This window comes from Cucurbita maxima, unplaced genomic scaffold (assembly GCF_002738345.1).
Source record: "Cucurbita maxima cultivar Rimu unplaced genomic scaffold, Cmax_1.0 Cma_Scf00020, whole genome shotgun sequence".
Classification (NCBI taxonomy): domain Eukaryota; kingdom Viridiplantae; phylum Streptophyta; class Magnoliopsida; order Cucurbitales; family Cucurbitaceae; genus Cucurbita; species Cucurbita maxima.
This window is the reverse complement of record NW_019272036.1, coordinates 39,432-66,871: the sequence shown is the minus strand read 5'-3', so window position 1 is coordinate 66,871 and position 27,440 is coordinate 39,432. Positions and strand designations below refer to the sequence as shown.

The following is a 27,440-nucleotide window of genomic DNA, read 5'->3' as shown; positions in this document are numbered from 1 at the left end:
ACTTTCATTTTTGGGCCATTTTCTGAGTAATTTTCCAAGAGGCCGTTTGGTTTTGATGGAAAACAAAAGGAACTCAGAACCTGTTGACTAGAAAGTGGGCAATGGACGAAGCAGCCATATTTGGAGGCTATCTTCCAAATAATTCCTCATAATTAAGGTTAGTGCAATATCTAAGGGTTCTTGGATACATTTCCAACCTGTTTTAACTTAGGGAAGTCCAGCCATTTTACGACAGTTAAAACGCTATATACAAACTCTTGATGCCAGCTCTCCTATCTCTGCACCATTCATTTTGAAATTTCCTATGATGGGTGCTACCTTGTATATTTAATGAACTTACTTACCTGATCCGGCTGTTGAATTACTACCATACACTTCAAAATTACTATAATCAACTATGGTCTCAACATCAATATCACCATTGCTTCTTTCCCTTTTTCTTTTTCTTGTTGCCACTCCCACTGTTGCTGCTACTCTTGTTAAAACTTCCTCCTGCTTTTGCCGACGGGCTCTCCGTGGCACTGCCACCACCATTGTCGAACACACCTGTTAGAACAGCATTCTGAAACCACTCAAATAACTCTTCTTCTGTCATGTTCATCATGTTCTCTTCTATATTTGATGGAGGCATTTGGCCTCCTCTTTGGCTAGAACTTGATCCTCTACTGGTGTTTTGCTTAGAGGCTACACTGGTAGTGGTGTTTACATGAAAACTTGGCCTGTGCGTGTTGGCTGGACATCTCATTCCCTGCAGCAAAAATCAGCAACATACATTTATATTTCTTCATGTATCAGCGGGGACAAGAAAGGAAACATGTCATCAACATCGCTTGAGATGCATGCATATGAAAAGACCACTACTGATATTACCTGACAAATATACCATTCGGTAGCATCATAGATTCTGCTCTCTGCACATACATATGCAGAAGGAGCATCTACCTGCATAGAGAACATCATATGTGGCGTTATGATATAAACATACACGCTTGAAAAAAACCACATTTCACACCAACTTTCTTCACTGAAATTATACAGAGACCAGGTACGGTCTAATACTGATAGGCCTTCAGTTCATTATACCTATGGAAGAATAATAAATAATAGCACCAGAAGATATGAGTTATTGCATGCAGTATTTTTTAAGTAACAGAGTTCCAAACTTTCACCAATCATATTACCTAGTTTGTGTTCTAACAAATACATCTACGTGAATACCCTAAAAACGACATTAAACAATTTTTATGAGCACCATTATAGTATTTTCTATAAGCATCGTATAAGAGAAAACAGGCAAGTCAAGTAATTCAACAGGTATCCACACATCAAATCATATCACGTCTTGATAACAAGCAGATCCACATGTAAGTGAAACATACCTTCTGCAGTAATCCAAAGAGAAAAGGCTGAGAAGATTGCTCCACCCACCCATCCCCATCCTTTGCTTGATGAAAATCTTTGCATTCCTTTAGAGAAGTAAATATACATAACAATACATACAGCGTCTGTTAGAAAATGCGAGGATACCGTACCATCACTAGGATACTAGAGCACAGAAAACCAAACAAAATCAAGAGTCTGAAATAGAAGAGAAAGACCTGGCACCATCTTGCTTGAGATTTCAATTTCCTAGTGTGAATCCATAAGTGAAAATTGTTGCATTTTTTACAGGCTATTCGTCTTGATTCACCTGAAAGATCCTCTCTATCTGTGGCTGATCGTGAAGATGCAAATGGACCAATCCCTCCACTCTATATATGCATCAATAATTTGCATAAGATACTCGAACAAAAAACTTGGACACAGAAACAATCTCGAGAGCTTAACTCATAGCTCAAGTATCATTTACAATTGCAGATAAAACTCTTAGCGAAAAGCTAAAAGTGCATTGAACTGGAAATTTTTAGGTCTCTACTGACTACACAAATCTTATTTTCCTTTTTGTTTTTGGGTGTTTGTGCTCGTGTGTTTTTTTCTTTTTTTCTTTTCTTCATTTTATGTGCCATGGGGTAGTTTATCAATAGAAGGAGCCAAATATATTATGTAACTTAATATTTTAGTCATCAGGCGAAAGAATTTAAAACATACTCATGTGAAAAGAAAAGGTTAGATTATGAAAAAAAAAATACTCAGAAACTTTGCCCCTGGTAAAAGAATATTCATATTCTTTCAAAAGTTGAAATACTACCCTTGACATTTCATAAATGTTTCAAGACTGCCCTTGGAATAGAAAATCAAATGTTGAACAAAAAGTCGGATTTAGCTCAGACAAGCATCCTAGTCATTGTTATGTTGTTATAAGTCATCACCATGTTGATTTTCCGTCCAACATTCCAATGGATTTCCACCCGAACAATAGTTGTGAAATGTTAATAAGAGGTCAAGGGTAATATTTCAACTTTTAAAAGAATAAGGATATTTTAAAAATAAATGCAAAGTTCAAAGGTACTTTATATAATTAATCGAAAATAATAATAGCATAGTTACATTATCCACCTTCCTATAGATGATATGCTACCCATCTCTCATCACTCTTCTACACTCACCACTAACAAGTTAGACTAAATGCTAAAAATGGAACTTAAGTTGTGATTAGTTTGGTAGGAAAGGTCACATAGAACAATCGTTTGTTAATAACTTGGAGGAAGAATTCACTTTACCTCCTTGCTACAAGTGAACCGAGTCAGCATCTCAACATGTGAAATGCCATTCCATTGTTAATATTATGGAAGGACAAAATAGGTTTTCCAACAGGAACATGAGCAATAGACGAATTAATCGGTGTCAATAACGGTTTCCAATAACCAATATCATCTAGCTTTATACAATCCCAATGTCTAGGCGTACAAAGTTTCCATTGAGAACAAGCATTACCTCACAATATAAATGGGAACACAATTATGGTGATGAATGGGTTCGATTGTCAAGATCCAAACTTAAGTCATGTTTCGTGTTTGTCGACAACTTGCCTTATAATTTAATTACCAAAGAAACACTGCAGCTCAATTTCAATTTTTTTTCACCTTTCTATAAATGGAGACGTGTCAGGAAGGTTAAAAGAATTTTTTATAAGGTGAATCTGTTTATCTTTCTCTCTCTTTCTATTCTTCTTCTTCTTTTGTGTGTGTGGGAGGGTTTGAGGATGGGGGTTATACCTTCTGTGAAGCACTTTGAAACCTGCGGAAAACATTTAGCAACTCTTCCCTTCTCAGTCCATCATCATAGTTTTTTCGCTTTAATGAATCAAGTAAAACCTATAAAAAAATTATAATAATAAGTAAATAAAAGAAACATACAACTCTCAAGAACAATATAATACAAAGGAAATGTTTCACCTCGTATGCATTTTGAAGCTTCTTAAATGCTTCAGCAGCCTTTTCATTGCCCATATTTTTATCAGGATGGACCAACATTGCCTGATAACCAGTTTATACAAGCTCATTCAACAAAACTAGATATATACCAATTACCACTTCCGCAGATAATCAAGATAATATTTCAAAAAACATCTAATTTCCAAGAAGTACGACACCACTAATAAATATAAGTGAGACGAAGCATAATGGCAATCCAAAAGAAAAACACATGAGACGGAGCATAATGACTATAACTACATGAACAGTGAATAGATTATGCAAATTGTACCAACATTAATGCAGAAATTCACCTTTTTCCTATATTCCTTCTTGAGCAGGGAAGGAACTATATCCTCAAACCGAGACAATCCTAAAACTGCATAATAATCTGTACAATTCAGCAAACGAATGACTTCATCTTCAGAAGATAGCTCAGAATCAGCTCCACTGGTTGAAGGTGTGCCTGAACTACGATCAGCAGCAAAACCTGCACTGAATTCAGAAGACGATGCCTGCATAGGATCATCCTGAAAGAAGCCAGGCTGATCTTGCATCCCAGCTGCTTGTTCAGGATATCTGTTTGATCTCCTATGCTCATTCATGTTGTTCTTTAGGACATAAATAAGAGCATCACTTGAAATAAACGACAAATTCAGGCCCAAAAGCAAACCAAGCCATCCAGTGCCTACCCATCCACAATATACCGAATACAAAGTGGTGATAAAAAGTGCAACTCTTTCATGGCTCAATATAAATGCCAACCCTGAAAATTGTGATGCAACACCTTAATGAATGAGACTTGTCGTGATGTTAGCATGAACAGAGAAATTGTGCAAGTTCCAAAGGTAAAGATATTACCTCCAAGAGATATGATCAGCAATGTTGTCCAAAAGTTTCCATAAAACCAAAGGAAAGCTATTCCAGAGATGGCGACGACAAAAATTGCAAAGGCAGACCCAACAAAAATTCCAAGGGAAGCAGCTATTACCTGGGTAGATTCCATTTATTATTTACCATGGATCTATATAAAACAAAGGGCAGGAAGGATCACCTAAGAATTCAGGAGGGAAAAAAACAGAAAAAAGGGCATATAACCAATGAAAAAGGCTGACAATAAGAAGCCACGCATAGACAGGGTAACAAAACACAGACTAAAGATTCTATCACACCGAACACTAAACACAGCTATCCCAATGATATTATACCAATGCCATTATGAATCAGAACTGACCAAAAAAAACAATCAGTCATACAAAGTAGTAGCCAGTTGGGAAGAACTTAATCATAAATTTATGCACAAAATAGCAGACGGACTTAAGGATAATTACAAAAAGACTTCTACACTGAAGTAAAAAAAAAAAAAAAAAAAAAAAAAAATGAAGCCAAACAAGGGACCACACATCCTACTTAGACCTCTCAACCCCTCTTACGATTACATCATTCCTCTCAACTCAAAAGCCTCAAAGAAATCATGCAAACCCCCACAGGCCACAAAGAGCAAGACAATTCGTTGATGTTGTTAAGAATAAATACACACAAAAAAAAAAAAAAAACCAAACAAGCATATGGAACTCCGCATAACCTTATGGGATATGTGTCTGCAATGAACACCCAACCGTCATTAGAGGATTTTCAAACTGTACAACTTGAAGATAGATGGTAATACCATTTTACTTGAAAATAACTATTATATCGAGAGCCCATGAGGAATCCAAACTTTCTTATAAATGCTTTAAAACAAACCGTCCATACAGCTACAACATTGCTTATCTTCTAATACAAAATTATAATGAGTCTCATGCTTCACCGGTACCATTCCATACAACATCAACTACGTGCTTGGAATAAAAAATAGTTTGGTGATTAAAGTCTTAGGAATATCCATAAGACAATGTTGCTGCTGGAGTATTCTCTAAAAGAAAATAAATATCTATTCTTCAGGACAAGCAGGAAGTAGAATAAATAAACACGATTAAAACAAGATAGGAAATAACACCTATGCAAGAGTATTGCAATAGCTTACCAAGACCACAAGGAATTTAAGAAGTCCAACCATTGCAATAGTTGAAAGAATGGAGAACCATATAACTGAAAAGAAGGATGTTGTCCCCATACGTATAAAGGAATCAATGCCCCTAAAGGCACAGTCCAACCATACAATTGATATGAGAAGCATTATGTTACCAAAATGCATCATCCACTTCAGAACAATGGGATATGCCTTCTTAATCTTCTTTCCAACACAGTCACTTGTATTCAGTAAACTTTTCTTCATAGAATTAAACAGAGGTCTCTGTTTCTCCAGAAACACATGGGCTGCTTCAAATGTTGATGACAAAAATTCCACAAAACTTTTCACCAAAATATTATCTGAAAATTTGATATTGTCCACCACATTTCTGATGCGTTCTCTATAGCTACAATCTAAATGTACCCGCTCCCTATCACCAGTAGACCCCTTGTATCGTTCTCCTATTCTAGAACCCTCATTATCTCCATTGCAGTTTTCAAATTCTTTGGAGGGAAATGTTGGCTCGTCTGGAGTATGGAGTTCTTCCGTTCCTTGTTTTTCTTTTCTCAAAGACTTTGCAGAATTTTTTACATTCTTTATACCCTCTCCGGTGTCACTATTCACCATGCCTTCTTCAATGGATCTGCTATAGTGGTTTTCATTTGGCAGTTCCTCTCCAGAACGTACCTTTATCTCTTGTACTCTTCCTTGCACCTTGGACTGCAAGTCTGAACCTTTCTTTTTACTGTTTGATGCATGGCGCTCTGACCCTGTTTTCTGATGATTACCCTTCCGAGCCATTGAATAGAAAATTTAAGGATCAATTTCAAGAGTAATTCAATTGAATCATTTCCAATCGCAACATATGGTCCATAGCAAGCATGCAGGAAAATGTGCAAAGGTTATAGCCTGTAGACAAAAGAAGTATATAGTCAAACCCTAATTTGTTTGCTTTGATGATCATTAAAGTAACAAATATGTTGAGATAATATAAATAGAAATTGGCACAAGAAAAATGGAGAAAGCACATTAATGGATGGAAACATAATCTAGCATTACAGGGTCAAAAAAGCGTTGAAGGGAAATCAGCAAGGACAAAAAAAAACTTTTTAAAATAGAGAAAGCAATTATGTAGACATTCATAACCAGTGTTGTTCGAGGCATAGCTTGCATTTTATGTGGTTTCACTACGGTGCACCTAAGACTCACACCCTTTTCCTTTTCAATTTCTGTAGGTTAATTGTTACAAAGTAAGTTGGTGTGCGCTTTATATTGCATGACTACAACTATATACTAATTTTGTACTTCATTAGAATTTATGACCAATTGTGTAGTTAGACAAAAACTTGTTGCGATTCTTCTTCTGGAAAAAGAACTACGAGAACTACGACAGGAGCACCCATATTCCAGAGCTGTGGCATAAAGCACCCTCAATGAAGGATAGTCACGCAAAAGCAAAAAAATAGTAGCAAATAAAATATTAGAGTCAACTAACACGAAAATAACACACACTGGTCGATGATATATGTCCTTAATCCATATTTCGGGAAATGCCTCATTTCCAGTACCCCGGTAGACCGATGACTACGAGTGACAAAGATCAAGAACAAAGTTAATTTCACATAAATTTCCCACGCGCTCTAACTATATACAGATTACTTATAGCTGTTCAAGTGTCACAATTCTCCGACTATATTGCCGAGTAAAGCACATTTTTTTTTTTCTTTTTTCTTTTTTCTGATTCATCCGTATTCTTGATTCCAGAAAGACTATGCAAAAGTTAAGAAGGAAGCCAATTTCAAAACAAAATTTCAAAAGAAGCATAGAGAAAATCGTTATTTACGATGTTAGGCAGAAATAATCGAAAAAGATACAGAAATGAAAGAAGGAAACCTCAAATTGCAGCTTCTAGGAATGAAATACGCCAAGGGAAGTGAGAAAGAAAGCAGCAGGCAAAAGAAAACCCTAATAATCAAAAGTGGAGAAGAGCATGAAGAGCGGAAATTGGAGTCTAGATCCTAAGGAACTGTGCTGGTAATGTGGAGGAAGTTGAAGCGGCGGAGTGAATGGCGGAAGAAGATTTGGGGGTTGTGCAGCGGTGACCGGAGAAGACTACGGCGATAGGGGAAGTGTCGGGTAAAATGAGTCGCAATTCCAATTGCTGCGTTGAAAAGAGGACGTAAGAAATCCGTGTGCCGCTTAAAGCTATCTCGCCATCCCCATTATCAACCAGAAGCATTAGCAGCTGCAAAATCAGCCTCCCCCAATGAAAATTTTACATAAATTTAATCATTTCTAATAGCACGTGAAATGTCACGTGACGGAAACTCTATCACCCTACTCACATTCCTTAGATAATGATATTATTAAATTAAAAATAAAAATTGAATTGATTATGAATTAAGTAATAATTGAAAGGTTCACGGTGTCCTACCATAAAAGCTAAACATGTAGATTCCATTTATACATTTTCCATAAATTCGAGTAAATTGTGTAATAAAACAATTAATAAGTTAAATTAAATTCATAATACGAAAAATATACCGTATTAGAAAAAAGTTAGGTTACCTTTTGAATCCTTAGGTGTAATGAGTAGGTTTGGTTTCAATTACGATGAAAGAAATGGATTATTTTAACGCTCTTACATGCTTATTATTACCTTTATTATCCACATATGAGTACTATATCTATTAATTTGACTCGTAGATGATTTGAGCACATTTTAAGCATGCATACCTAAGGAGTTCGAATGGTTGTTAAGTTGGACTCGTTACTACTAAACATTTCGTTAGGGGCATGGGAATAACTTTGTGTTCAAGTAGGAAATTCGTACCTAACACGATGTCAAAGTCGTCTAGTCCCTATCTTGATTGGAGTTCTCTTTGCAATCCCTTAGACAAGTAGGGCTGTTGAATTGACGATTTTCATTCATCCTGTATCTCTATGTCATAGGATGTTCTAGCGTTTTGCCTCGATCTCCGTCATGAAGTTGTGGGTGGCTCCAGAGCCAACAATAGTGTTCTTGGCCACTCTGTGGTTGACCCAAACCTCAACATACATAAGACCGCGTTCCACTGACTATTCTATCTCACACACTCTCTTCTGGAGGGTAGATAAATACTTTAAGGCCCCATGCGGGGGGTTCTCCATGTTTTTTACTAGCGGTGTTTCAATTTATGTCGTCTCGTACTCAACTTCAGAGTTCATTCCAAGAAATTTTTCTTGGAAGTCATAGAGTGTCCGCCTTTTGTGGACACTCAGTTTTTCAGTGGGTTCCCTTGCATATGAAGCAAGACGAGAGGCCATGACTTTGACTAGGACAGTTCTGGCTGTGGGTGTGGGTCTCTGCCATGGAATTTTACCTTTCTATTGGAAGGACTCACATTCCTCTCCTCCGCATTCAAGTCTGTCACTTCCTCCATCTTTGAGAAAGCTGGGTCAAAATTTTTTATTTTCATTGCTTGCGGAAGCCTGGTTCTTCCTTATGTCTTGGGGTTGATCGATGTTAAGATCAAATAGTCGTTCGACTATAACATAGGTCGTGGAAAGATTTTGAGTTCTTTGTTCATAGAGATTGATTTTCGCCCACGACTCCAGCCCTGAACAAAACTGATGACCTTGTCTTTCTCAGACATATCACAAATATCTAACATAAGACCAAAAAACTGCTTAACGTAGTCTCGGATATTGCCAATATGCCTAAGCTCCCTTAATTTCCTTCTTGTTTTAAGCTATTCCAAGTGTCCACAATACATCGACCATCTTGAATGTCCACCACAACTTTGCATTGTTGGCTTGATGCATATTTGCCAACGTGACCTTCGCTTCTTCTGCTACAGTATTTGTGACTCGATAGTACTGTTCGAAGTCAAAGATAAAGTTCTCTAGAGTTTTGGTATCTTGAGCCCCAGAGAAGGGCTTGGGCTCCAAGACCTTTATCTTGTTGAATTGGACTACACCCCAGTCGGGGTTTGGTTCCCCACTGTTCTTATGGTGAGATTTAATCTAGCGCTAAGATTTGCGACTTCAACCCTAATCACTCCAACGACTTCTCTTGAATCCTCGAACATTTTTGAGACCATCGGAACAATCGCTTGTTGGGCATTGTTTAAGTGTTCGTTGCGATCTTCGATTCGGGCCACAGTGCCCATCGAGCTAACCATTAATTCACGGACAGACATTACCTCAAGGTGGCCTACCATCTTGTCGATCCTATAGGTTTTAGCGACAATCTCATTCATGCAAGATTCCAAAAACCACATTCCATCATGTCAGTCTTGCCGAGTTGTTTTGCAATGGACATATTTGTTTACTACAATTCAAGGAGCCAACTCTGCTCTAATACCACTTATCACAATCACACTCTTGTGGCATTGGGACAACGATTGTGCAACACTTGTTCCACGTGAAAAGGAGCCAGATTCTAACGTGAGTTTTATGAAAAGGGGCCGGATTCTAACCTGAGTTTTAAACACCTTCTTGGCTTTCCTATATCCATCTTAATCTATAGGTACCCAAGTTGGTGTAATGAAGAATAATCTGAAAATGATTTGAGTTCTTCCCAAAACATCCAACTATGTTCTTTGGATTCTTTTGAAATTGTTTTAGCCTTATTTGATGATGTTTAGAAGGCATGAAATGAGTTGGGGAAAAGTGCAGAATCCTATAAAAAGTTGGAAATAACAGCCTTCACACCAATGGAATACTGAGGTGCACTAGAAGACAACGTATTTCCACAAAGCTAAGCTGATTCAACCGTGTGGGGCATCTTCTTCTTCACAACCATTCTCATGCATTTTTCATTCTCTCTCAATTCAAATTGTATATACAAGAATCGAATCATCTGGACAAAAGCAGCTTTCCTTTTCTTTTCTTTCTTTTTTTTCACTTTGTGTAGCGCCTAAGTCTCTACGCCTCGTGTCCACCCCGAAGGGCTCATCCTCCTCGTGGGCACATCACTCAGTGTCTGGCTCTGATACTATTTATAATGGTCCAACCCCGATGCTAGCCGATATTGTCCTTTTCAGACTTTCTCTTTCGAGCTTCTCCTCAAAGTTTTTAAAACGCGTCTATTAGTGAGAGGTTTCTACACCCTTATTTATATTGACATAGAATTTTAAATATATTAAATAAAACGTCAAAGTCTGAGATTCTTAGATCCTCCCCAAATTGTCCACATTTGTCTTGTCTACAAACTTGCAAGATAGGGAATGATCCATAATTAAGATGAGTATCCAAAAGGCAAAGGGGATGATCCAAAGGTGCAAAACATAAGAATCTTGTCCATCTCACAGCTTAAGGATAGGATTCCAACTCATATTCATCCCACCAATCCCATTCTCTTAATTGCACTGTTTGTATTAATACCAAGTAATCACAATACTAACATACTCCCCCACGGCTTTATAAATACCTGCATTCCCATCCCTCCACAACTCAAGCTTGAAGGACTAAACCTACAACTTAAACCTGCCCTACAAGTCCTTCTTGCCTCCCTTTCTCAACAACTCTTTTGTTGTTCCAAAACCACCCACATAATCAATATGTCTCCGGCTGCCACCGAAACTGCCATCGAGTCGACCGATGCCCCCAAGAGGGCATTCGTGACGTTCTTGGCCGGTAATGGAGACTATTGGAAAGGTGTGGTTGGATTGGCAAAGGGTCTCAGAAAGGTCAAAACCGTCTACCCTCTCATTGTAGCTGTCCTGCCTGATGTTCCCGAAGACCATCGCCAGATTCTCGAGTATCAGGGATGCATCGTCCGCGAAATCGAGCCTGTTTACCCCCCTGCAAATCAGACTCAATTTGCGATGGCATACTATGTTATCAACTACTCGAAGCTTAGGATTTGGGAGGTACGTTCGATTCGATTCGCTCCTTCATTCAAATTTAAATATATACTCAAAAGTGTTTGATTGCAGTTTGTGGAGTATGAGAAGCTGATATATTTGGATGGGGACATTCAAGTGTTTGAGAACATCGACCACCTGTTCGAAATGCCAAATGGATACTTCTACGCCGTGATGGACTGCTTCTGTGAGAAGACATGGAGTAACTCACCGCAGTACAAGATTGGTTACTGCCAGCAATGCCCTGACAAAGTCAAGTGGCCTGTTGAGGAAATGGGAAACCCACCCCCTCTTTACTTCAACGCTGGATTTTTTGTGTATGAACCCGACCTCTTTACCTACAAGGATCTTCTCGAAACTTGCAAGGCCACCACTCCAACCTTGTTTGCTGAGCAGGTAATTAAGTTAGAACTTCAAGCATTTAGCCTTATCATATCAATCACATATCTTAATGCGTATATAGGACTTTCTGAATATGTACTTCAACGACATTTACAAACCCATTCCTCCCATTTACAACCTTGTCATGGCCATGTTGTGGCGTCATCCTGAGAACATTGATGTAGACAAAGTCAAAGTTGTCCACTACTGTGCGGCGGTATGCTTTTCTTTTCTTGTTTGGTTACGAAAATATTGAAGATGAATGATGCGTTGTATTTAGTTGTGAAATGTATGTGTAGGGATCAAAGCCGTGGAGGTACACAGGAGAGGAAGAGAACATGGACAGAGAAGACATAAAAATGTTGGTGAAGAAATGGTGGGAGGTTTATGAAGATGAATCTTTGGACTACCAAAATGTCATCAAATCTGAAACCAAAGAAGCAACCAAGCTCGCGCCTTTGGTCTCTGTGTTGTCGGAGGCTGAAGTTGTCAACCATATCACAGCTCCTTCTGCTGCTTAAATCATATATACATATATATATATATAATATATGTATGAGTGTTTGTGGTGTGAGGCCAAATAGTATTATTATTATTAAGCTTATTATATTATGTATGGTAGCTCAGGTGGGGGTTGTTTTGTCCTTTGTGCATGCAACCCCCAACCTTGTTCATGGCTACACTTCAGTTTCCAAATTTTATGAATAACCCTGCTTTTATGTGCCTTTCTTTTTGCTCTGCTTCTTGTTCATGGCTACACTTCGTTTTATGGAATTAATTAACTTGTTAAAAATTTGACCGAAAACCCCTTACCAAACCGGGTCGGGTCGAGTCATTTATCGGTTCAACCGAAGGAATGCCTTTTAGGGTAGATTTGAGGGCGCAACCGAGCTGCAGAAAGCAGAAAGAAAGAGATTTGAGGGCCCAATTATCCGGGAGTGTTTCGGAATCTGTGTTGTGCGGAGACTTGGTGACTCGATTCCTTTCAATTTGCCGCAATCTTTCAGGTTCTTCATCCGATTAGGGCTCGTTTGATTCTGCATTTTGTTTCATAATATCAGCACACAAGATCCTTCTCCCCAAAATGCTCTGTTTATAGGATGAGTTTTGTTGCTCCATTTTTTTTAATTCTACCGCTTGAGCTTTCTCCCTACTGCCATATTGCATTAATATCGGAGCAAGCATGTTTATTCAACCATGGCTGAAGGGGAGCTTATTTTTGTTATGGTTCTCGTGTTCGTCTCACAAAAAATGGAAGACTCATGCGAGGTTTGCAGCTTTTCCTAATTTTCCCTTTTATATGTCAGAATCTAATGGAATCGGGTAAAGAAGGATCCGTTCATATGAGTTCAGAGGGAAAGCCTAATGACACAGGTGAGCATAGGGAGCGGAGCAGTTGTTTTTTGTGCTTTGCATGTTAGCATATGTAGATTAAGAAGTACAATGTTATTCTTGTTCATGTTGCTAGAAATAAAAGAGCGTGTTGATGCCATGTGGGAGCAAATGAATAAAGGGGTGTCTTCTAAAACCTTAAAAGCTTTGTCAACCAAACCATCTCCACCAGTGAATAAAAACTCAAACAAGCCATCCAATGTAAAAATTCACATTCTTCTCTTTCACAATGAGGCAGGTCAAAAAAATAGGAAACAGCGTTTCTCTTACTTTATTCTCTCCCCATGTCCCCCGTCTCTAAAATTGGATTTCATATCTTGGTATGGCGTCAAAGAAGATTGAACCTCAAGAAAAAGATACGTCATCGGAAGGATCCAAGGTTCTGCAGAACAGTTCTGATGATGCTAAGGTGCTTGCTGCTACTGCTCTCTCAGCTGTTAGGGACTCTACATCTACTATTTCTGGCAGAGGGAAAGTTGAGGTGCCAGTACTATCCTTTTTCTTTTTCTACCCTTTGCTATTGTTAGAGACTTATAGAGCTGAAAAAGGATTTCATTAGAATGTCATTTGGTCAGTTGTTCGTATTATAATTTAGAGGATATCCATCTGTCTGTCTGTCTCTCTCTCTCTCTCTCTGTTTTTTTCCGTCTAGAACAGTTTTTTGGTTAATTTTTCGGTTTAGGCACTTTTCTGAAGAAACAGATGAGAGCTGTACTTGACTTGATGGATGGGATAACTCTAGGAAATGTAATGGAGTTTGTTAGGTGGATCCGTCTAGGAGCAAGAATTTTGAGTTCAGATGTTATGACTTTATGGGTGAAGGAGGGTTTGTGGGAAATGTAGCGTGGGCGGGGAGCAAGATGTATGAGAGTCCTCCAAGAGGTTATAGGCCTTATAAAACAATAGAACAGTAAGTTTTGGCATTGGTTATATTGATCTGTTAATTGATGAGCTGAAGGAAAATTGTACTTTTACTTCAACAGATCAGGGAGATAAGGGACTTCGCAGGCCAAAATGTGGAAATTAAGAAGTTTGTAGATGCTTATTCAAAGGAAGCACACGAGAAGATGAAGGCACCTGCTACTTCAGCTGTTGATGCAGTCCTGGAACAAATTAAGAAGAAACAAAAACTTAGTGTTCTTGACAAGACAAAAAAGGACTGGGGAGAGTTCAAGGAAGAAACTAAGGGTCTGGAAGGGGACTTGGCTACTTACAAGAAGAGCTCAAATCAGTATCTTGAGAAAGTTTCGTTTTTGCAGCGAGCTGACTACAGGGAGTTCGAACGAGAGAGGGATGCACGGTTGTCTTTGCAGGCCAGGAGGAGGCCCGACATGTGAGAGGAGCCATGATTAAGCCATCATCCAAAGCTCTGTGAAGATGTGCCCTTCTGTTGAGGTTCCAGAATTTCTTGTGCGGATCATTTTTCAATAGGAGGCAGGGCCATCGGCTTAGCTGATGCAGATGTGATGATTTAGAGTGATACTGGTTTAACAAATAGCTTGACACCTACTTCTATTACTCCAAAGTGTGTGTATAGATGAATTATTATCCATACCCAACTTGACACCGGCTTAGCTGAATATTATTATAACCAATACTTGACGATTCATCGGTGTCTGCTCCATGTAGAATAGCTTGTTTACAAGCCTCTTGGGGGTCTTGACTTCACCTATCCAGAAGATTCAAAATAATTTAGGCAGCTTTCTTTTGCCATGGTAAACCTTATTTTACTCTCAGATATGTGCTTGTTTTGAACATACAAGGAAAATACCAAGTACGTGCTTTGCACAAACTAGTGTAGTGTAGGTGCACTATGCGTGTAAATTACAACGAAAAGTTTGTTCTGTCCTTTCCTGTTGTGGAAACTCGACCGTTCTTACAAATTATTGTTTCGCGAGAACCAGAGCAGCAGATTTATCTGCTTTCATGCAGGATGGGAAAGGGGAAAAAAAAGTCTCGAACAAGCAATTTCCAACTCGTCAAAAGAAAAAAAAGAAAAAATACAAAACAAAAAGTGACGATCCACTAGATGTGAATGGGCTTGTCATACGTTGCCATGGCAGCCTCCTTCAATGCCTCACTCATCGTTGGATGAGCATGACAAACGCGGGCAATATCCTCACTAGCTGCGTCATATTGTAAGGCCAGTACTGCCTCGTGGATAAGCTCCCCAGCATTGGGCGCCATGATATGGACGCCAAGTATCTTGTCTGTCTCCTTCTCCGCCAAAATTTTGACCACCCCTTCAGCATCATCAATTGCTTTTGCCCTGCTATTTGCCAAGAATGGAAACTTCCCAACACGATATTCCACACCTAGTGCCTTTACCTGTTCCTCAGTCTTCCCAACAGATGCAACCTCTGGATGTGTATAGACAACCCCAGGGACTTTGTCATAGTCAACATGGCCGATCTTCCCAGCTATGAACTCCACGCAGGCAACCCCATCCTCTTCAGCCTTGTGAGCTAACATTGGCCCAGGAATTACGTCTCCAATTGCATAAACACCATCCACATTTGTAACAAATCTTTCATTTACCAAAATCCGCCCTGCCTTATCAGTTTCAATCCCTAACTTGTCTAGCCCAAGTCCAGCAGTGAACGGAGTTCTACCAGCAGATACAAGAACAACATCTGCTTCGAGTGTCGTCTGTTCACCACCAGATGCCGGTTCAAGAGTCAGCTTCACGCCATCCCCTGAAGTATCAACTCTAACCACCTTAGTTTTTAGCATAAATTTCATTCCTTGCTTTTCAAGAGCACGCTGAAATTGCTTCCGGACTTCCCCGTCCATAGTTGGGACTATCTCAGGGGCAAACTCAACAACTGTGATCTCGGATCCAAGTCGACCCCACACTGATCCCATCTCTAGCCCAATGTATCCAGCTCCAACTACAACAAGTTTCTTGGGGATTTCTGACAAAGCTAGGGCTCCTGTTGATGACACAATTTTCTGTTCATCAATGGTGATCCCGGGTAAAGATTTGACATCAGATCCAGTTGCAATTATTATATTTTTTCCTTTCACCACCGTGTTACCACCTTCAATGGTGTCCACAGAAACTTCAGAAGGGGAAACCAATTTTCCGTAGCCTTTAACATAGTTCACTTTATTCTTCTTAAAAAGACCTTCAATACCACGTGTGAGATTGCCTACTGCTTTATCCTTTTGTGCCATCATGGCTGGTAAATCAATCTCAACAGAAGAAAACTTCACTCCATGGCTAGCGAATGAATGCTGAGCTTCATGGTACATGTGGGAGGAGTGGAGAAGAGCCTAAAGCATCGAGGTAAATTATTTTAGAGTTCAGAGAGCGACCTAGCTTTTTAAATTGACACATCGAACAAACATGGGATCGACCTAAACCATTAACAGCTTTTAACTAAAACGGTGTACATAAAGAGCTTGCTCTTATATGAGATCCTGCAAAAACATCAAAATGGTAGCTGTATCTTACAAGGGCTGATATTTCATGCGTGAAACAAACCAACCAATGATGGAACTCCTAGAAAGACTAAGAGAGTGGCAGGTGATTCGGTTGTCTTGAAATGTGTATTAGACAGTAACAGATCGAATTTCAATTACGAAAATCCCTCACTACAAAGTGAGCACGAATCAAGCAAGTAAACAAGATCGCGAATAGTATGAATAGAACTAACTCAACCAGACATAATCAGCCAATAAATCATTGAACTCAAAATTTAGAAGATGAAATGAAATATAAAGTTAAAGAATCAGATTAACATTAAAAAAAATTAAAAACTAGATATAGATGCTAAATAATGAACCCTAAGGGCGAATTACGATTACCTTGGAGGGAATACAGCCAACGTTGAGGCAAGTTCCGCCAAGAGCCCCACGCTTTTCAATACAGGTGGTTTTGAGGCCAAGCTGAGCGGCCTTGATTGCCGCGACATAGCCACCAGGCCCACCTCCGATAACGACAACGTCGTTTTCATCGGATCCAGACGAGGCAAAGCGTCTGGAGAATGATGCGAATGAGAAAGAGTGATTGAAGGAATCAGAGTAAGAAATAGGGAGGTTTCTGTATAGAAGGTTGGCCTTCCGCCTAGCACAGTTCGCGAGTGCCATCTGATTGGGCGAGATGGAGAAATTCAGAAACTGGAATTGGGGCTGGATCTGAAGCTCTGCGACTGAGAAATGAGAATTCACCACCAACTCAGCTGCACGCTTTTGATTATGAAGATGATCGCCAACTAAAAAGCCTTTGTGTTTATAGTTGTAATAATCGGGCGTGGACGTGGCTACTTTCCAATTTACTTCCACTAATTTTGGGAAATTTTACTTCCACTGATTTCACAAAATTTTCCTGTATAAATTTTAATTTTACCATACCGGTATTATTTAAAACTATATGGAAACTACTTTTTAATGCGAAATTAAAAATTAAAAATATATTTTTTAATTTCTAAATAGTTTTTATTTAGTACATGAATTTCAAAATATTATTTTACACGAGAAGAACTTATTGAACCGAGATGGTAACATTTATGGGATAAATTTGTGACAAAGAAGGCAACCCAATTCCAATATGAGAGAAATAATTATTGTGTATTGCATCGTCAATTGCAGACAAATCTTCCTACGTTTCGACAGCTTCCAACAATCACGTCGAAAGTGACTTTTGAGTATTTCACGTAGAATAAAGGCGCAATGAGCAATTGAAGAAGAGAAACAAAATGCATTGGCACCATTGTTTTATGCAATTAATTCTACATATGCTTGCTTGTTCGTTCAACTAAAAACCCAAAGAAACACAAAATACTTAAACCAAACAAAACAAGGGCAGGCTTAAGACCTGAAATTAGGGCTTCTCTTCTCATTTATTACTTTACACAAATAATGCCGGAACCAATCCTACTAGGCTGCCTCCTTCCTTCCAAACTCTAATTGACAAATCAAAGCCGCACTCATGTGAAAAAGTACCATCCAAAACTATCCACTCAACCTATTTCTTTGTATCCCTACAAAATTGCTGGCTGCTTTTTTGCTTCTGAAGCAGTCACAAACAGGCAAGAATTGATTGAACTTCAAATGCTATACTCAGTTTCCTTCTAACAAGCTCCTCAACCTACTTCTCGCCTCTTCGGTCAGACTACGCGGCTTCCATATCCGCTGCTGAGGAATGCAGCTGGGAGAAGAAAGGCAGATTACTATTGCAGTAAGGTTATCTGATGTGTTGAGGCGCAAGGCTTCCAAGACTAACTCTTGGGAACTTTGATGAGGGTCATTGTGCTTCCTCAACCCACGTCGAACAAGACTGACGGCGTATTGGCTTGACATTACGTCCCAAATACCATCACAGCCAAGGATCAAGAACTCGTCATCGTTCGTTAAAATAGCATGCTCCACTTGTGGCTCAGAAATCAGAGGTGATGAGGAGCCATTTGGCAATTTCAGGTCCCAATCCCCCAAGGTTCTCGTTACTGAAATATACCCATTCACATACCCATCATCTACGAACCCTCCCATCGCTTCCACTCGCTTGAGCTCGAGTACATTAGAAGGCCTGTGATCTTGAGACATTGGAACTGCTACACCTTTCCTACATAGGACCGCTCGGCAGTCACCAGCATTTGCAACAAGCAAATGACTTCCAAGAATCAATGCCGTCAACGCAGTTGTCCCACATGAGCTTCCAACACTTTGCTCATCAGCCAAGGCAAGATCTGCCAGTAGAAACGCTTTGCGATGAGAACTCTCCAAATCTTTCATGGAAATAGAACTAATATCCAGCATTTTTAACCAATCAGCATCTTCAAAGAATAATCTAATGGCATTCCTCTTGATAAAGCCAGCTGCATGAGGCCCTCCATGACCATCGAAAACAGCATAAAAACCACTTGGCACAGGACACTTGAACATAGATCTGAGGTGGGTAGACAGATCATCAATGCAGATATGTTCATCATCCATAGAATCCCGAGCTCCAATGTCCGCGTAGCTACCAGATCGAATGTTTGGAACAATATCTATGGCAGTTGACAGTAAATGGGCATCTTCAGCGATATCTGAACATTTAACTGCCTGCTTGACCAAAGATGAAAAGGGCAAGGTAAGGAACTGCCCCTCTTTTCTTTTCTTCTTTTTTTTAAACAGGTATTCCAGAACGGAATGTAATATCTAATCTAAGCAGTACATAAAACATCAAATATGTCGAGCTTAATAATTACTAACTAGTAGAAGTAACTAACAAGACAAAATGAATCAAAGCAATTATTCCAGCATAGAAGCTACTGCAGCGTCAGCAGAGGGTTTCCACAACTGTATATTGGTAGTGAGTAAATTATTCACACAGTATAAATTACACAGCAACGTAAAGTCATTATGATAAACATTCATACTTAACATATAAGAATAACAAAAGTAGAAAGTAACAATTCCAATTAATATCCAGAAAAGTTGGGTTTTATTGCCCTTCAAACCTCAGCCCACCCTCCTAAATTAAACAGTTTATATTTAAGGGTAGTAATCACGAATGCTGTAATTCTAAATTGTGATTAGACAGAAATGAGGGAGAGATGTGAAGTTGATACCTTCAGTTTAGAGAGCTGGCTTCCTTGTTTCATCTCAGTGATACGGAAAATAAAGAATTAAGGGTTCTATGGCTCAGTTCTTTGTTCAAAAGGCCTTTTTCTCTTCAGCAAATATGGAAGAGACCATGTACGTAAAGGAGAATTTGCGATTGGTAGTTCAGATTTTATGAAGAAATCTAGAATAACTTGGGTTCCAATTATAGGTGGAAAGGGAAAAAAAAAAAAAAAAGATACGGGTTCACAGAAGTCTAAAAATGTTTATAAGTAGTTAGTTCGGGGGGGTTGCTAGTAAGAAAATCTTAATGAGGTAGGGAAAAAATAAAAAGCATTGCTCGGGAGGTTTAGCTTAAGTTTTTGCAAAGTTCTTTTTTTCTGGGCAGAGCTGTGGCCTGGGGGTTTCCTCCTGGTGGTGAGTTGAGATACTTAGGTTTCAAACGGTTTTCAAATTCTCTCACTGTATTTTATTGGCTTGGTTTTCTTGGAACTGCTTGCAGTTGGCTGTGGTTGGGTTATGACCTTGTAAGCCTTTAGCTACTGGGTTAATCTCTTCCTCAAAATCTTTCGAAGTACGGATTCCTTTGGGTTTTTCTTTGGAGTTGAAAGCTATGCTTCTAAAAAAGACTGGGAAACAGGCAAAGCACCTTCTCCTGATTACAAACCTAACCCCTTCGAATACAATAGCGCTTATATGTATACACATATGGAGGAAAGAGAACTGAATTAAGACAAGTAATAGGACCCCAATCTAAGTTGATAAGGACCAAGGGAATTTTTTTACTGAAGGAGTGGAAAATAGCACCTCCAATTACATACATCACATGTTTCTTATCCCAAAAAAAAAAAAAAAAAAAAAAAAAGCACTGTACATTTGACCCTATTACAAAGTTTTACATAAGAATTAGAAAGATCAGAAAAGGTCCTAGAATTCATTTCTTTTTAAAGAAGCCAAAGGAAAGCTCTCATCACGTGGACCACAAGCTTTTAGCTTTATCCTTGAATCACCAGAATGAAAACCACTTTGTGAGATCGTCTTCCCCCGTTTTAGAAGGGCAATTGAACTTTGACAAACGAGTTCCAGTCCTGAGGCAAATCTACATGTACAAAAAGGAGGTTGGAAGCGACGAAGTTTCCCCACTGCTAAAGCACATGGCGCAGATATTCGAGGAAAGAAAGCACTTCATGTTTTCTCTTCAATTCCTATCAGACGTATTCAGCTGCTCATAGGAAAAGGTTGATCTTTTTCAAGCTCCTACCTTACCAAGCAAGCCCACAAAGCACTAGCTCCAAGAGGCTATTTCCTTCATTTCAAGTCCTCGTATAAGAACTAATAGAAAAATATCTCTGGAACATCCCACTTCCAAACTATTCTATCATTTTCAGGGTTAGGGGATATAAAACAAAAATGAAAAAAGGGAATCCCATTCGCTAGCTTGCTATCAAAAAGCCCTCTTCTCAAGCAGAAGTTCCATCTTTCAATATCTTCAGATCAGCACTTATTAACTAAAAAGAAAAAAACAAATTCAATTAGCACTTACATAACTGGAGGGGAAAGAGATGCTCAGAGGGTGGGGGAATCCACGAGTCTTCCAAAAATCTCATCTTCATACCATTCCCCAGCTTGTCCCAAGAGTGCCTATAAAAAAAAAAAAAAAAAAACCCGTATTCTTAATGATATTTCTCCAAGGACCGTGGGCTTTTTTTCCTTGAATTTTCTGACTGAGAATCCATTTCTAATAACGGTTGATTTTCTAAACGGGAATATCCACTAGGGTGAAGCACCTAAATTAAGAGGGCCATGTTTTTAATTCTGAAACTACCAGACTCAAGCCTGGAACCACCCCCCAAAATGCTTTATTGTTGAAGTTTTCTTCCAACACACAAGGGGGCTCCCTCCATCTTTACTAGTAATCTCCCAAAGAAAATCTTAAAATTTGGAGCCCTCTAAGACATAGTCATCAACTCACAATTCTCCCTCCTAGGCAACTCTATCTTCAACGACATAGCTTCCTTTGAATTTCTCCTTTTTAACTTCTTTCGATCCCTCTTATAAATCTTAGCCATTCATTCCTCCAATTTCTTCTCATACATCTACATTTTATGTATTGTTATTATATAATCCTCCTTTTGTCCCCAAACTTGTGATAGAATCTGGTACATTATAGAAAGGGTATTTATCGAGGAAATGAAGATCTGACCAGAATATTAACAGTGTAAGGAGAACGTACAAGATCAACCTTGCCCTTCGATCAAAATAGAAGCTCAATGTTGATAAGTAATTTTTCTTCATGGATTCAAGAAAACTTTTACTTCTCAATAATAATAATGAGCCAAGTGAGTGCGTCTTCTCTTCAAATAAAAACTTAGGTTCTGCTTTTAGATTTTTCAGGCCATTTAAGTTTAGAACATAAAAGAAAACTACTAAAAGGAACTAATCTCAGGAAGATAAGGAGCAATAAACTTTTCATTCTGCAAAGTGATTTCCAAACAGCAACACAAACTTCTAGTTGGTAACCTGCTTCCAAACAATTAAAGGAGCTCTCTTGGGTGTGTGTGTGTGTGTTTTGCTTTTGTATTAATGGAAGAGGTTGGGAAGATAACAAGCAGTCAAGTCATCTCTAATTTAAGAGGTCGTAGGTTTGAATCCTCCTACCTATCCTCCTGTGATCTAACATCCTAAATAAAAGATGGATAATAATTACCTGAGTGACAACTTTTATATTCACCAAAGATAGAGAAAATAAATAAGATACAGATAAGCAACGGTGAAAACTTTAAAAGTAAATTTAAAAAACAAATAAACCGCTCGTTAACAAGTAAAAAGTTGCAAAAGGAGTAACAAGTTCACAACTCCACCAAGAGGGCCCACAAAAAAACTGTCAATTGGAATAAATAAATAAACTAGAGAAATTATAGAAATAGAAGCTAAAATGTACATTGAGCCTCACCCATATTTTCAAATTTCTTGAGCGAAGTTTGTTTTAATCTGAAATCAGTTGCTTCTATTTTCCAAACTTTTTTTTTTTTTTGCATAAGATTAACCAAAACAAGATGATTTAAACCAAATACGATTTTATTGGTGAAGATCGTAAGGAAGTTTACAGCTATGCTTCCAATCCTATCCTAACATAAGAAATGAAAATTAAATGTAATGAAGGCACATTGATTCCAAAGAAAAAACAGATTATAAGAAAAGATAACGGAGCTTTTGCAATCAAATTATGGCAAAAGCAAAGGACCAATCCCGATAGACATGAATAGAAGCATACCTTCGACAAGATATAAACGTGAAACGGCCCCCGCATACCAAACAATGTCACAAAGTACTCCACAAACAAGAACTCAAAGACATGGAAAAAGAAAAACAAAAAAACAAGGAACCGTAGGGTGAAAAAAGAGAGGGAATTAAATTAGTGTGGGAAAACGAACCTCGGGAAAGATAGGTGAAGAAGAAGGATGCGGCAAATCGATCTGAACATCGCGGTCTTCGGCTACGCGAAGATGATAGTTGAGGTTCATGACAGGAACGGTTTTGGTGCACATGATCTCAGCTTCAGCTACCATCTTGTGACTACCGATCTCAGCAAAGGGCTCGAGTATTCTTGAAATGAGGCACGCAGGAATCAGAACACAAGCTAAAGGAAAAGGGTTTTTGTTTCAATAGGATGTATTAAATATTTGGAATTTGTATGTGTAACAACTCCAAATTAAATTTCTTTATTCATTTTGTTTTTCGTTCTAAAAACTTTTAACATTCAAACCAATTTACCCATTTAGAGTTTCATATGATTAGACCCAATTCCGTATTTTTTAAGTTTTAGTTAAAAGAACAAATTTCTATCTATTCGTTAATATTTTCAATTAGATTTCATTTATTCGTTAATATTTTTTTCATCAATTTAATCTGAAAATAGGATTACAATTTAATGTTTTCTTCTAGAATTACAATTTAATGTTTGTATCCAATCTAATCATATTTGCTCTCTTTTAAAAATATTAAAATATTTAATTTTTGAAAAAATTTAATACACTTGAAGAATATATGTTTTTAACCCGCTAACCTTTCTAACTTTTAGTGGATTTTCAATCTAGGCCTAGGCGAGAATATATGTTTTAACCATATAATTTCATGACTTTATACAATCGAGAATATATGTTCACAATATCTCTTACGTTAAATGAGAACATATGATTTAACTAGCTTATCTCATTTATTTTTTATGGATTCTTGATCTACACTCAAGTGAGAATGTGTTCTAACCTGTCTCATCAACTTTTAGTGGCTCTCAATCTACACTCAAGCAAGAATATATGCTTTAACTCGACTATCTAAATGGCTGGTATTTTATTCTCGCTCAATCAAGAATATATGTTGTAACTAGTTTATCTCCTTAGATTCTTGATCCACACTCAATCAAGAATATATGTCATAACCAACCTATCTCACTGAATTATCAATCTACAGTCAATCAAGAATACATATTGTAACTAGTCTATCTCATTGAATTATCTATCCACACTCAATCAATAATATATATTGTAACGAGTCTATCTTACTGTATTCTCGATCCACACTCAATCAAGAATATATGTCGTAACCAACCTATCTCACTGGATTCTTGATCCATTCTCAATCAAAAATATATGTTATGACCAAACCTAACCACTAAATTCTCGTGGAAGAATATATGTAAAAAAAATGTGGATTCTCACTTAAAAAAGGGGAAGCTAGAGTAGTAAAGATGATCAGACTCCCTTTTCTGTGCACGTGATTTTGTTTATTACAGAGGGAGGGAGAGGGAGAGGGTAGATGTTGAAATCCTAGGTGTCATGGGTGGAAGCCACAAACTCACACCACTGCCAGTTTCAAAACCGTACCTTTACTTTACTCTAAACTCACCACCGATTCATGCTTCCTCCATTGCTTAAATCCCAATTATTATATTGAAAACAGAGCTCGTGACACTCCATGCCAAGCCACAAGCCCTTCTCACCCTCCTTTAATTTTCTCCTTACCTTTTTTATGTTTTTGAGAAAAGTGGACAGATGGGGCGTGGAGAGCCACAAGAACAGAAGGATCCAGCCCGTGACCATTCAACCATTTTAATTCCATATAATAATACTAATATATATATATATATATATATATGCTACACAACAACATAGGCTCACGAGACTAATAAACTCTGGTGTACCTTTTTCTCTTTCTTTTCTCTCCCTTCCACCAACCAAAACCAAGATGGACCATTGGTTTTACTTCCCATTCTGTTCCATATCAATTTTGTGGTCTACAAATGCCAACACTCGTATTTCACCTCCCCTTCTTAACCCATTTTCTGCTATTTCACCTTTTCAAGGCTGCAATGCAAACTCACATCCACTCTCACCACCTGCCACCTTCACAACATGCAATTCTAGATAAATATTTCTTGTCCTCTAAACCCCTCCACTTTTTTACTTTTTACTATAATATCCTGCTCATCTCTCTCTCTCTCAACTCGACACGTGTTCTCTTTCTACACGTTACTTCTTTCTTCTCTTATAAAGTATTAATAAATGTAGATACATATGCATATATAGCTGCTTCTCTCCACCCAGCTTCCCCACTTCATTGTAACCTTTGTTCTTTACAACTCAAGTCTCTTTCTCTCCATTCCTTTCCCATTCTTTCCTCCTGCCATCCCTCTCCATTTTTGCCACTTGTTGCTCACTGCTAACTTTCTGGCCTTACATTCTTTTCAAATTCACTTGGGTTCCATGGAGTTCAATCGAGTTCCTGCTGTAATGCTTTGGATCACGGCCATTTTGGTGGCGGAGAACTTGAGCAATGTGCAAGGAAGGTACCATTTTCACAAGGGACAAAAGAAACAGAACCCTGATGAACAGCCCTCTCTTCCATCCCCTGTTTATTCACCACCACCCGAAGACTCGGCTCCTTCAACTCCAGCTGACCAAGCTCCCTCAGTGCCATCTGATCCCTACCCTGATGATCCAGGAAACACCACTTCTGACTGTGTTTTTGATGTCACTAATTATGGGGCGGTTGGAGATGGTTGTGCTGATGACACTGCTGCCTTCAGGGCAGCATGGAAAGCAGCCTGTGCTGTTGAATCTGCCACTCTTTTAGTTCCCTCTGATCGTTGCTTTAAAATCACTTCAACTATCTTCTCAGGACCTTGCAAACCAGGACTTGTGTTTAAGGTCAGCCACATTTTTTTAGAATTTGAATATCTTGTTTTTCGTGTTAAAGTTGGAACTTATAAATATACCTGTTAATGCAACAAATCAGGTGGATGGAACCCTGATGCCACCGGACGGACCAGAGTCGTGGCCGAAGGCGGACAGTTTGAGGCAATGGCTCGTGTTTTACAGGCTGGATCAAATGACATTGACTGGAACTGGAACCATCGAAGGGAATGGCCAAAAATGGTGGGAGTTGCCATGCAAACCACATAGGGTACCTACATTGTCCTCTTAATAGCTCTTGAATTTCTCTGTTTCTTTCAGTTTCAACTTCCAATCCAAGGCTTAATTGTCCTTTTCATTTTAGGGTCCAAATGGGTCGACTCTGCCAGGACCATGTGATAGCCCTGCGGTAAGAAGGAAACCCACCTTTTTGCCCACCAATTCAACCAACTTATATGAATAAAATATGCTGACTGGTTCTGATATCTGGGGTTTTCAGTTAATAAGGTTCTTCATGAGCAGTAATTTGGCAGTGAGTGGACTGAGAATTCAGAACAGTCCACAGTTCCATATGAAATTCGATGGGTGTGAAGGAGTTCTGATAGACAAGCTATCAATATCTTCCCCAAAGCTCAGTCCCAACACTGACGGAATCCACATAGAGAATACCAAAGGAGTAGGAATATACAACTCCATGATAGGCAATGGTATGAAACTGAAATAATGGATTGTTCTTGTCCACTCATTGTTATCGACATCTTGGCTGATTTATGATTTGGAAACATAGGTGATGACTGCATTTCAATCGGGCCCGGCTGTGCCAACGTGGACATTGAAGGCGTCACTTGTGGGCCGAGTCATGGAATCAGGTACAAACAATGTCAATTGCAATCTCCATTTATTTGTTTATCACTTGTCAACACAGTGAATAATTCATTGTTGTATGTAGCAGCATTGGGAGTCTGGGAGTCCACAATTCACAGGCATGCGTTTCCAACATAACAGTGAGAAATGCAGTGATTAGGGAATCAGACAATGGAGTGAGGATAAAGACATGGCAAGGAGGGTCAGGTACAGTGAGCGACATCTTATTCGAGAACATACAGATGGAGAATGTTAGAAACTGCATCATAGTTGACCAGTACTACTGCTTGTCCAAGGATTGTCGTAACCAGACATCGGCTGTGTTTGTGAACCAAATCTTGTACAAGAACATCAAGGGAACTTACGATGTTAGGAACACTCCAATTCACTTCGCGTGCAGCGACACAGTGGCCTGCACGAATATTACAATGTCTGAAGTAGAATTGCTACCACATGAGGGCGAATTGGTGGAAGATCCTTTCTGTTGGAATGCATTTGGGATTCAGGAGACTTTGACCATTCCGCCCATTGATTGCTTGCAAGAAGGAGCACCTCAGAATGTTGCAGAGACCTATGAATATAGCTGCTGAAGTACAATAATAATACCGTATACAGCCACCATAGCACACCAGCCAAGTGCCATTTTCTGTAACTCGGTATTGATTATTGTCGCTTAGGCTCCAACTCCATCCCTTTCTGGGTTCATTTTTAATCCTCCCACATTGAGCGATGTGATGCCCTATTGTAGACTGTAGAATGTAGATGATGGCCTCTCTTTTTGGCCGTCTACTATGTACCTTGAGTAATTTATACAACCATATGCACCTTTATGTCTCATGTTAGAGCA

The 27,440-nt window shown here is 38.7% G+C and overlaps 6 protein-coding genes across 14 annotated transcripts; 3 read left to right on the top strand and 3 right to left on the bottom strand.

The window, feature by feature from the left end:
* Positions 1-95: 95 nt before the first annotated feature.
* On the bottom strand, positions 96-7,499 carry LOC111494407. 2 transcript variants are annotated; one of them, XM_023144344.1, is made up of 10 exons: positions 7,261-7,499; positions 5,380-6,276; positions 4,215-4,344; positions 3,668-4,119; positions 3,336-3,416; positions 3,156-3,254; positions 1,599-1,751; positions 1,380-1,466; positions 871-942; positions 96-748 (listed from the first exon to the last, which is right to left on the bottom strand). In XM_023144344.1, exons 2-10 carry the CDS (start codon positions 6,166-6,168, stop codon positions 416-418), a joined length of 2,196 nt encoding a protein of 731 aa, XP_023000112.1. In that variant the 5' UTR covers positions 6,169-6,276; positions 7,261-7,499; the 3' UTR covers positions 96-415. The 2 variants fall into 2 exon arrangements, with proteins under 2 accessions (XP_023000112.1, XP_023000113.1); XM_023144345.1 differs by lacking the exon at positions 96-748 and adding an exon at positions 1,182-1,219 and having other exon boundaries at positions 874-942.
* Positions 7,500-10,782: 3,283 nt separating this feature from the next.
* On the top strand, positions 10,783-12,320 carry LOC111494299 (galactinol synthase 2-like). Its single transcript, XM_023144203.1, has 4 exons — positions 10,783-11,222; positions 11,289-11,612; positions 11,680-11,814; positions 11,897-12,320. The coding sequence occupies exons 1-4, from the start codon at positions 10,911-10,913 to the stop codon at positions 12,116-12,118; spliced, it is 993 nt and encodes a 330-aa protein (XP_022999971.1). The 5' UTR covers positions 10,783-10,910; the 3' UTR covers positions 12,119-12,320.
* A 97-nt stretch (positions 12,321-12,417) lies between these two features.
* On the top strand, positions 12,418-14,704 carry LOC111494300 (craniofacial development protein 1-like). 6 transcript variants are annotated; one of them, XM_023144207.1, is made up of 5 exons: positions 12,756-12,971; positions 13,066-13,190; positions 13,291-13,470; positions 13,754-13,899; positions 13,973-14,061. In XM_023144207.1, the coding sequence occupies exons 1-5, from the start codon at positions 12,860-12,862 to the stop codon at positions 13,983-13,985; spliced, it is 576 nt and encodes a 191-aa protein (XP_022999975.1). In that variant the 5' UTR covers positions 12,756-12,859; the 3' UTR covers positions 13,986-14,061. The 6 variants fall into 6 exon arrangements, with proteins under 6 accessions (XP_022999977.1, XP_022999976.1, XP_022999975.1 ...); XM_023144206.1 differs by lacking the exon at positions 13,754-13,899 and having other exon boundaries at positions 13,327-13,470; positions 13,973-14,704; XM_023144205.1 differs by lacking the exon at positions 13,754-13,899 and having other exon boundaries at positions 13,324-13,470; positions 13,973-14,704.
* Positions 14,705-14,764: 60 nt separating this feature from the next.
* On the bottom strand, positions 14,765-17,205 carry LOC111494297 (dihydrolipoyl dehydrogenase, mitochondrial-like). Its single transcript, XM_023144202.1, has 2 exons — positions 16,800-17,205; positions 14,765-16,265 (listed from the first exon to the last, which is right to left on the bottom strand). Exons 1-2 carry the CDS (start codon positions 17,079-17,081, stop codon positions 15,015-15,017), a joined length of 1,533 nt encoding a protein of 510 aa, XP_022999970.1. The 5' UTR covers positions 17,082-17,205; the 3' UTR covers positions 14,765-15,014.
* Positions 17,206-17,671: 466 nt separating this feature from the next.
* LOC111494512 (probable protein phosphatase 2C 49) lies at positions 17,672-23,293 on the bottom strand. Of its 3 annotated transcripts, none has more exons than XM_023144456.1 (2): positions 22,973-23,293; positions 17,672-19,037 (listed from the first exon to the last, which is right to left on the bottom strand). In XM_023144456.1, exons 1-2 carry the CDS (start codon positions 23,105-23,107, stop codon positions 18,054-18,056), a joined length of 1,119 nt encoding a protein of 372 aa, XP_023000224.1. In that variant the 5' UTR covers positions 23,108-23,293; the 3' UTR covers positions 17,672-18,053. The 3 variants fall into 3 exon arrangements, with proteins under 3 accessions (XP_023000224.1, XP_023000225.1, XP_023000226.1); XM_023144457.1 differs by having other exon boundaries at positions 22,813-22,983; XM_023144458.1 differs by lacking the exon at positions 22,973-23,293 and adding an exon at positions 19,547-20,549.
* A 1,813-nt stretch (positions 23,294-25,106) lies between these two features.
* LOC111494324 (polygalacturonase At1g48100-like) lies at positions 25,107-27,428 on the top strand. The gene is made up of 6 exons (XM_023144247.1): positions 25,107-25,744; positions 25,833-26,000; positions 26,094-26,138; positions 26,229-26,436; positions 26,517-26,598; positions 26,682-27,428. Exons 1-6 carry the CDS (start codon positions 25,301-25,303, stop codon positions 27,181-27,183), a joined length of 1,449 nt encoding a protein of 482 aa, XP_023000015.1. The 5' UTR covers positions 25,107-25,300; the 3' UTR covers positions 27,184-27,428.
* The last annotated feature ends 12 nt before the right edge of the window (positions 27,429-27,440 follow it).